We start from the raw sequence: 9,750 nt of genomic DNA on the forward strand, positions 1-9,750 counted from the left end.
TTTGTCTCCTCAAATCTTTAACTCCCATCTTCACTTCAAGTTTCGAAACATCACAGACGCTTCTGGAGGTCACACTGCTGCTAACCTCTTCTTACATGTATCCCCCATGTTCAGGCTTCTTTCATGAGTCCAATTACAATTAAAACTAAACCTGTCCCAAGTTACAATGGTAAACAGGGCTCTTCTACTCTACATGAGCACTCAAAGGGTTTTAAACATCATGTCTCATTCATACCACTTATTTCTACCCAAATGCTTTCTGTCTAACATTCACGCACACTCACTCTGAACACATTGGATAGCAAAGCAAGCTTCATTGTCTTGCCCAATAAGAATTAGGCTTGCAGACTGGAGCAGGCAGGGATGAAACATCTTAAGTGCTCCATGAGGGTAAAAAAGTTGTTGCATAGCGAAGAAGTCAGCTGCCATGAATAAGATGTGCTAAACGTCCAGCAGGAAACATTCAAATGCCAGTACTGCTGGATTTCTGACTCAAAGTCAGACACTTGTGGAAGCATAAGCGTGAGCATCATAATGTCCGCTCAACAAGACCAGAGCTAAGAAACGCCTAACCTCATAACTTATGGTCCAAAATATCACAGAAAGAAACAATAATAAGTTTGTTTAGTGACACAGTAAATTTCAAGTATGCAGTAACGTTTGTGTTCCCTTCTCCAACAGTGTGCACTTTGTAACTATCTCATAAGTCATTTTTGTGCAAAAGTCACTATCACAGGGGATGATCCTCTAGTCCTCAGCTTTAGTCTTCTGGATGTTCCTCCAGCCCGGCTGTCCCCTCTTCAGACGTGTCTGTTAAATGAGGAAAAAGGTTTCACCACAATGATTCCTCTGACGCACTGCTTTTAGCTTCATGCTTTACAACATATCCTACACAAATATGTGAACCATGTTGTGTTCTTGTGAGGGACCACTGAATCACTTTGAGCCAGCAGAAGGAAGCTACCTAACTGCAGGTAAAATCAGTGCATCAGTTTGGTAGGCTTAATGTGCAGTCACAAGCATAACAACCGCCACATATTCACAAATGAAGTCTTTATGAAGGTCAGCAAACTTCTTCTTAACAAAGAACTCAGATTTGACTGTCGATTCTGTATTTGTAATTTATAGGACTCAACATTCTCATTACCGGTTTGTGTTGTCTCATTCTGTTGACCGTTAAAAAATGCATTGAACACACAAATTATGCTCAGTTTTGACGAAATAATTCAGGAAAAAAGTAAACAACCAAACATTTCATTTAAGACTTTCTCCAATCCCCACAGGGTCAAGTACATACGCACATTCATTATTTTTTTCCTAAGTGGTACTAAAGTTACTAGACTGTCGATTAACATCTCCCAAAGCCTCCACCTAAACTTTTTTGAAAATCTACCAGTTCTGCCAAGGAGAGCTGTCACATATTAGACAGAATTATACCACATCTGCATCTAAACCAGCATCTGGCCGATATGCAACATGCTAAAACACATTTACCCAAATATAAGTAACTACAGAGGAACATGGTGTCTGATCCTAGTGCTGTAAGAAAAATCAGGAAAACTTCAGATTGTACTCACCAGTTCCATTGGTGTCTTTAGGAAGCAAACTCTCCTTCTCTGTAGGAAAATAACAGAAGTGTATGTCATGACCATCCTGGCTCACCTGTTGAGTTGTTGGCTACTGCAACACCTAATTAAGTGGCTACTGATCTACTTAATAAAGTGGCCAGTGGTATATCTACCAAAGTGGCCAGATATGTACCTAATAAAGCATCACAGGTTCGTCTGATAAGTTTAGGTCATATTTAAAAAGACGAGACTTTAAAATTACAATAAATAAATTCATTTCTATGTAAAATTGTTAAGTACAATGAATATTAAAAACAATATTTATTGTAAATTAACACACTTTTGAAATAGCTACCTTAATAAATGCAACATATGATCCAAACACATCTTCACTTTTGTTACAGCCAACTGAAAAAACCCAAAAAATAACGAGCATGAAAGCTGAGACACTACAGTTTACTCACCTGGTTCACTGCCGGGAGCTCTGAGCTCTGCAGGTGTTTGGGCTGGTCCGGATTCATGTGGGGAGTCTGAACTTTGTGCCATTTCTGTGAAATGAATAAAAAGATGACTGAAATGATTAAAAACAGTCAGAATCACAACACATGTTCTCACAAATTCTGCTCCTGGTTGATAAAATATTTCAGGAAAAAAACAAACAAACATTTTATTTTACATTTTCTCTAATCCACACAGGATCAAATATATAAATGTGCATTCACTTTTTAAATAAGTGATGCTAAAGTTGCTACACTGTCCATTAGTCTCTCATTAATGATTGTGACTGACTACGACTGGCAGTTTCTCTTTGCAGCATAAAGAGCATGTTTTGGACAGCACTCGTTGGACTGACCAATATTCAGGACAGTGGGAAACTTTCCCAAAGCCTCGACCTCAACTTTATCGAAAATATACCAGTTCTGCCACGAAGGGCGGTCACATATTAGACAGAATTACACCACAAGCTTGGTAATGACTACCAAAAGCATCTGGCTGAGGTGCCACATGCTAAAAGACAGTTACCCAAACATCAGTGGGTGTATGTGTGCTGTTGATCCTGAGTGGATTAGAGAAAATCCTAAAGAAATTCAAACGTGTGCACGTGATTCTTGTTTTTAAAGTCATTAAAGACGTCTGCTGTACAATCATTCCACCCAGGAGAGAAAGAGTCATTAACCCTGTAAGACCATCATATCATATTTGATACATGAGGTTTTGAGAGTTTTGGAGACCTCCAGTGTGGGGTTTTCCTGAAAAAACTGAATAAACTGCCCTAAAATTATTTGTCAGAAGTTTCAATACACACTTATGAAACACAAAGATGTGTGCATTAACTCACTGAAAAACCTGGAAAATAATGAGCATAAAAGCTAAGACACTACAGTTTCCTCACCTGGTTCATTGCTGGGAGCTCTGAGATCTACTGGTGTTTGGGCTGGTTCATTTATGATCTCTGAACTACTTTGTTGTACTCCTGTCAAATGACAAAAAAGATGATTGAAATCATTAAAAACAGTCAGAATCACAGCACATGTTCTGCTGACTGCTTTTAAGTATCTGTGGGTGCAGCTTCGTGCTTCACAACATGTCCTACATAAATATGTGAGTCATGCTTCTTAATTCAGATAAAACTGAGGTCATTGTACTCGGCGCTGAAAAGCTTAGAAATATGGTATCTAACCAGATTCTTACTCTGGATGGCATTACCTTGGCCTCCAGTAACACTGTGAGGAACCTTGGAGTCATTTTTGACCAGGATATGTCCTTCAACGCACATATTAAACAAATATGTAAGACTGTGTTCTTCCATTTGCGCAACATCTCTAAAATTAGAAATATCCTGTCTCAGAGTGACGCTGAAAAACTAGTTCATGCATTTATTACTTCCAGGCTGGACTACTGCAATTCATTATTATCAGGATGTCCAAAAAACTCACTGAAAAGCCTTCAGTTAATCCAAAATGCTGCAGCAAGAGTACTGACAGGGACTAGAAAGAGAGAGCATATTTCTCCTGTTTTGGCTTCCCTTCATTGGCTTCCTGTTAAATCCAGAATTGAATTCAAAATCCTGCTCCTCACATACAAGGTCTTAAATAATCAGGCCCCATCTTATCTTAATGACCTTGTAGTACCATATCACCCTATTAGAGCAATTCGCTCCCACTCTGCAGGCCTACTTGTTGTTCCTAGAGTATTTAAAAGTAGAATGGGAGGGAGAGCCTTCAGTTTTCAGGCCCCTCTTCTGTGGAACCAGCTTCCAGTTTGGATTCGGGAGACAGACACTATCTCTACTTTTAAGATTAGGCTTCAAACTTTCCTTTTTGCTAAAGCATATAGTTAGGGCTGGACCAGGTGATCCTGAATCCTCCCTTAGTTATGCTGCAATAGATGTAGGCTGCCGGGGGATTCCCATGATGCATTGAGTTTTTCCTTTCCAGTCACCTTTCTCATTCACTATGTGTTAATAGACCTCTCTGTATTGAATCATATCTGTTATTAATCTCTGTCTCTCTTCCACAGCATGTCTTTTATCCTGTCTTCCTTCTCTCACCCCAACCAATCACAGCAGATGGCCCCGCCCCTCCCTGAGCCTGGTTCTGCTGGAGGTTTCTTCCTGTTAAAAGGGAGTTTTTCCTTCCCACTGTCGCCAAAGTGCTGCTCATAGGGGGTCATATGATTGTTGGGTTTTTCTCTGTATCTATGAAGCGCCTTGAGGCGACTTTTGTTGTGATTTGGCGCTATATAAATAAAATTGAATTGAATTGAATTGAATTGAATGTTGTGTTCCTGTGAATCACTTTCACCAAGCAGAAGGAGGATTCCTAACTCCTCCTCCTCTAAGCACTACAAATGGACAATGACCCTAGAGTCTTTATAAAGGTCAATAGCCTTTTTGACCTTTAAGAAAAAGAAGGCAGAAAGAAATGTGTTGATTATGTATTTGTGGTTTATGTTTTACTCACCATTATTTCTGGTTTGTGGGGAATTCTGCTTCTTATTGACGTTGGAATATTCCACTGTTAGAAACAGCGAGAGCACAATGCTTGATGTTCACTTCTTATAAAATACTTCAAAAACAAACAGGTTTTTCATTCATTTTGACTACTCCATACAGGCTCAAATATACACAAATGCTCACTGAAATCTTGTAATAAATGGGGCTTCTCATTAGTGATCATGACTGACTACGACTGGCAGTTTCTCTTTGCTTTAATGTTTAGGGTTTCATATGTATATATGTGGTTATGTGAAACTTACATCTTTATGGGATTTCAAAAGTGTGACTTTGTGTTACTAACAAATACATTCTGGAAATATTTTTAAGGCTGGAAAGCTGAAGGCACAAGTTGCCAAATGCAGGCATTAACAGACCTTATGCTTGTTTGCATTTGCACTATTAAAAGTCTGCTGAAACAGCAACTACATGATTATATTAACAATGAACCTACAGATCTGACTTGATGACTGGTACAGAGGAAATTGTAAAGAGAAGGTGACCTCTGAAACTGTTCTCGTTATGAGGAACGAATCATGAGTCACAGGTTTTTCACACTCTCTGTAGTGCAGGTTTGTCTCGTTTGCTTCTTTAATACATCAGGATATTTTTATGGAGTCAAAGATAAAGTCAGTCAAGATAAAAGCTGAAAATTCATTTTCCTCTTGTTTCAGCTTTTGAAAATATTTGCTGCATTTCTATTACATGAAATGAGCACGTGACAATTTTATAACCTCTTACAGAGCAAAGATTCAATCTAAGAATTTAAGAAAAAAGAAGTGAAACATTAATCTGTAATGCATTTAATCACTAGTAACTGTAAAGCTTCAGTTATTTGTATCACCAGCTGATTCAGGAATATTACTTTTAGACTCTTTGTATTGTTGCTGCAGGAGTTTACTTATGCGTTAGCTCTATAAAAATCACTGGCTGCAGTCTAAAAGACATTAGAAAAAAAATCTGACATTTCTGAAATAAAGAAGCACACATGGACAGAGAAGCTGTAGCTGATTGTCTATATATTGTTTCCATAGTTCAAAAGTCAACTTACATAGAAGCCTTTCATCCTTTTTAGGAATCAAAACCAAAAAGCAATAACTGGCATTTTCTCTTTAGAGTCAGTGTTACACAGACAGACCACATCAATGGAGTTAATAAGTTAATGAGACACATTTCATTCCAGAAGTTTGAGAACTCCTGTTGGTGAAGCAGGCAAAACACTGACTGGACTGTAGATAACAAACTATGTATAACAGATTAAATAAAGTAGAAAAAAATAAAGTAGAAGCCAATATGTCAGAATAAAACAGCTCATACATGTAAAAACTGCACAAAGGAACGAAGCTCAACAGAAAATAATCACATTAAATAAAAGATTAAACTAAAGGATCTCAAGAAGTTGAAACCTGAACATTAAAAAGTAAAACTATGAAAGAAAACTGTGAAATGTAATAAAATCATGATCATGCTTTGTGGAGTCTTACCTTCAGTTAAAGTTTTGCTTCCACATCTGCTCCAGCGCCTGATGAGTAACACAACTACCACAATAATCCCAATCACAATCACAATCCCTAAAATCACTCCTATGATCACACCTGACCGAATACCTACAAGGAAATGAAAGAAAGAGTGAATAAAACTGCAAATGTTTACAGGAATGATACACCCTAATCTTTAAATGAAAAATTTCAAAACAACTATAATCAATCTGTTACTATCAATAAATATGAAGATGTGTGTTGGTGTGATGACTCACTGTTTGTGAATGGGATGACATCATCACTGCGTTCACTGCTGACTGGGTTTTCCAGCTGACAGCTGATTGGTTTTCCAACCATCTCTGGATCATCCTAGAATTTAAAATAAAATAAAGAAGCTCATAAATAAAAACACATTTGTTGTATTTTACACAGATTCGAGACATGTTTGCGTTTGTAGAGAATCAACAGATTAACATCAACAGCACCAGAGACCGATTCAAAGATGCCAAACTACACCCTGATAAAGTTTAACTCCATTTACAGAAAATCCAAAATAAAAGTATGTAAGTAACCATATGAAATAGTTACAAACTGTAGTAAACAGTTTTATTAATGTCAAAGGAGCTTGCAAAGAAAAGCGTCTGGACTTCTTTAAGTTACTTGAAGACGTTTCACCTCTCATCCGAGAAGCTTCTTCAGTTCTAAGGTCAAATGGTGGAGAGTCCCAGATATAAACCTAGTGGGAGTATCCCCCCACAGAGGGACAAAAGGACCCCCTGATGATCCTCTAATCGCCTGAGCCAAGGTGTGGAACTGGGTGTGGGTCCCAATCAGCCAGAGACCTCTACATTGGAGAGACCAAACAGCCACTTCACAAGCGCATGGCACAACATAGAAGAGCCACCTCTACAGGACAAGATTCAGCTGTCCATCTGCATCTAAAGGACAAAGGTCACTCTTTCGAGGATGCCAATGTTCACATTTTGGACAGAGAGGACAGATAGTTTGAAAGAGGAGTGAAAGAAGCATCTATGTCCACTGTGAGCGACCATCTTTGAACAGAGGCGGTGGTTTACGACACCAACTCTCTGCCATCTATAATCCAGTTTTGCGATCCCTTCCCAGACGCCTTAACGCCCACTCACACCCTGGGCCATCTGACCTCAGGAATTCGCATGATAAGGTGGGGCCAGGTTTCACAATGAACTCACCCGAAACTCTGGCTGATTGGGACCCACACCCAGTTCCACACCTTGGCTCAGGCGATTAGAGGATCATCAGGGGGTCCTTTTGTCCCTCTGTGGGGGGACACTCCCACTAGGGTTATATCTGGGACTCCCCACCATTTGACCTTAGAACTGAAGAAGCTTCTCGGATGAAGGTGAAACGTCTTCAAGTAACTTAAAGAAGTCCAGACGCTTTTCTTTGCAAGCTCCTTTGACTACGATGACCTGGATGACTGAGAACCTTCACAGACAGTTTTATTAATGCAATAAAAAATAGACTTGTGTCAGATCCACTATATAGTTTGTTGCTGTCTGGCTAACTAATATCACAGGTCCATCAGTTTTTGACTTCCTGACTGTCACACTGTGTTTTAGGTGGAAAACTGTCCATAAAAAAATAAAATAAAATAAAATAAGCAACTGACTTATGTGAACAAGCAGATCCTGTCTGTACCTTTTCTTTTTTAAGACTTTTGCTTGACTCGTCTATCTTCTCGTCATCGACCATCCACGAATAGGTGACTGGTTCAGCAACTGTGACGTTGGCTTCACAGGTGAAAGTGCAGCTGGTCTCCTCAGAGCTGCACTGTGTGGAGACCGTTGGTTTGGGGACAGCAGCTGATAGAAAAAGGGAGCAAACAAACATGCTCTTTATTTAACATCATGTGAAAAACAAATGATTCAAAGCAAACTTCAGTCTGAATTCCTCCACTTACAGATAACTGTGATTTCAGTCGGGCTCATGACTTTGTTGTTGATCTCTGCTGTGTAGATGCCGCTGTCCTTTACAGTCAGGTTTGAGAGGGTCAGCGCTCCAGTGTTGAAATCAAGCTTACACCGATCTAAAAGCATGATGGTTACACAATTTCTCACAGTGTAAGGGGATGTTAAGATATACATAAAGAAAACAAATATTCATATCATGTTATTATATTTGATGGGATAATGTTTTATTTGTACCTTTCTTACTTATTTATAAATGTCACTAAAACTTTCGCATTTTCTTCAATTAGTTAACATATTAATTAAACACATGAATAACAGGAATAAATTGACAGAATCCCTTATGTCATTAATCTCAATCTGAAAAAATGCTGGCGTCTGCCACGATTACCTCTTAACCTCCCTATGTGTCTTTCTTCTTGAATTATCATATTCACAAGAATTTCAGAAAACCTGACCTCTGACCTTGAATTCAGGGAAGCTGAGATTGGAACTCGTCATACACCTATGATATCAATGTGAAAGTCCTAAATCACTTTGTTCTCGAGATTTTGCATTCACAAACTAAGGTAACCACATGGCCTGCCCACCCACCTGGCAGGGGGATGACAACATCCCATCAGCCTTTTATAGCTCAGGGGTAAAATTGAATGACAAAACTAAACAAAGAACACTTTAAGTTATGCTTTTGGTTTTTGCTCCTTTTCTTCTTTAAATTTGTTTAAATCTTTTTCTTCCAATGTACCAAAAACACTGAATGAGGGTGAAACAGAAGTTTTTTTTTAAAGTGGCAGCATGACAGCATCAGTGTACAATCATCATTTAAAAATTGCATTTTGTTTTTATCCGGATTATCTTTGTGTAATATTAAATCTGACACGTGTGACAAAAACTAAGAAATCAGGAAGGTGGCAAATACTTTTTCATAGCTCTACATGATCTGTATCTATCTTCTGGTAAATCTTGAGTGAGTGTACCTTTGAACTCCCGGTACATGAATGGTTCCTGTCCATACCACTCCACAGCAATGTCTGGGCCATGTTTCCAGGTGATGCTGGTGATGGTACCAGACACTGTGCCTGGTTTTAGGAGAGCTTCACCCCCCAGTTTCTCATAGGTGACTGCAAAATAAAACCAAGATCAACTTGATGTCTCAAATTTAATTGTGTGAATGAAAAAACTTTTCGTGTTACAATTTTTAATCTTGTAAATGTTTTATTCAAAGACAAGTTTCCCTCTGTGTGCTGCACTTGATGTTTGCCTTTAAGCTTCATCAACAAAACTTTTAATTAAAAGTTAAACATTAAAACATTCATGAAACGGACATAACAATCGATGAAGTTATGAAATTAACCACCAGTGTGAGCTATTTTTTAGAGATTTTTATAGTGCTGTTGTTTTGCAATATTTTGCATTCACTGGTTTAAATGTGACTTGGAAATGGCCGCTCTGGCTGAGGTGAAAATGGTAAGCAAAAAAGAAATGGCTGCCAGGATACACCTCTTACAAAAAAATCACTGTTACTTATATGCATGTAAAACCTTGAAATATAAGATTATAGGTTATATTTGTATAAAATACACGCCTTCAATGGGAGGCTATATTTAAAGTATAACATGCCTTTAGAAAACTTTGGAGACAACTTACCTGAGGCGGCTCCAATCGCGAGAGAGATCAGAATCCAGAGCCTCGACAGAAACATCTTCTTAAAAGAGTAAAAACCGACCCGGACAACAACAGAGAAGGCTGATAATACA

The 9,750-nt window shown here is 38.5% G+C and overlaps 1 protein-coding gene across 1 annotated transcript; it reads right to left on the reverse strand.

Moving 5' to 3' along the window:
* Positions 1-684: 684 nt before the first annotated feature.
* Positions 685-9,750, reverse strand: LOC148096164 (uncharacterized). The gene is made up of 11 exons (XM_087836512.1): positions 9,641-9,750; positions 8,971-9,114; positions 7,987-8,112; positions 7,725-7,888; positions 6,320-6,413; positions 6,048-6,170; positions 4,532-4,585; positions 2,962-3,042; positions 2,033-2,116; positions 1,578-1,616; positions 685-810 (listed from the first exon to the last, which is right to left on the reverse strand). The coding sequence occupies exons 1-11, from the start codon at positions 9,693-9,695 to the stop codon at positions 761-763; spliced, it is 1,014 nt and encodes a 337-aa protein (XP_087692638.1). The 5' UTR covers positions 9,696-9,750; the 3' UTR covers positions 685-760.

The sequence above is a fragment of the Neolamprologus brichardi genome, chromosome 23, assembly GCF_056152115.1.
Source record: "Neolamprologus brichardi isolate AB-2024 chromosome 23, ASM5615211v1, whole genome shotgun sequence".
NCBI lineage: Eukaryota > Metazoa > Chordata > Actinopteri > Cichliformes > Cichlidae > Neolamprologus > Neolamprologus brichardi.

Coding starts and splice junctions, on each gene's coding strand:
- LOC148096164 (XM_087836512.1), bottom strand. CDS start 9,695: ATGTTTCTGTCGAGGCTCTGGATTCTGATCTCTCTCGCGATTGGAGCC. Junction 6,171..6,319: donor TGTCATCCCATTCACAAACA/GTGAGTCATCAC, acceptor ATTTCCTTGTAG/GTATTCGGTCAGGTGTGATC. Junction 811..1,577: donor TAAAGACACCAATGGAACTG/GTGAGTACAATC, acceptor CTCATTTAACAG/ACACGTCTGAAGAGGGGACA.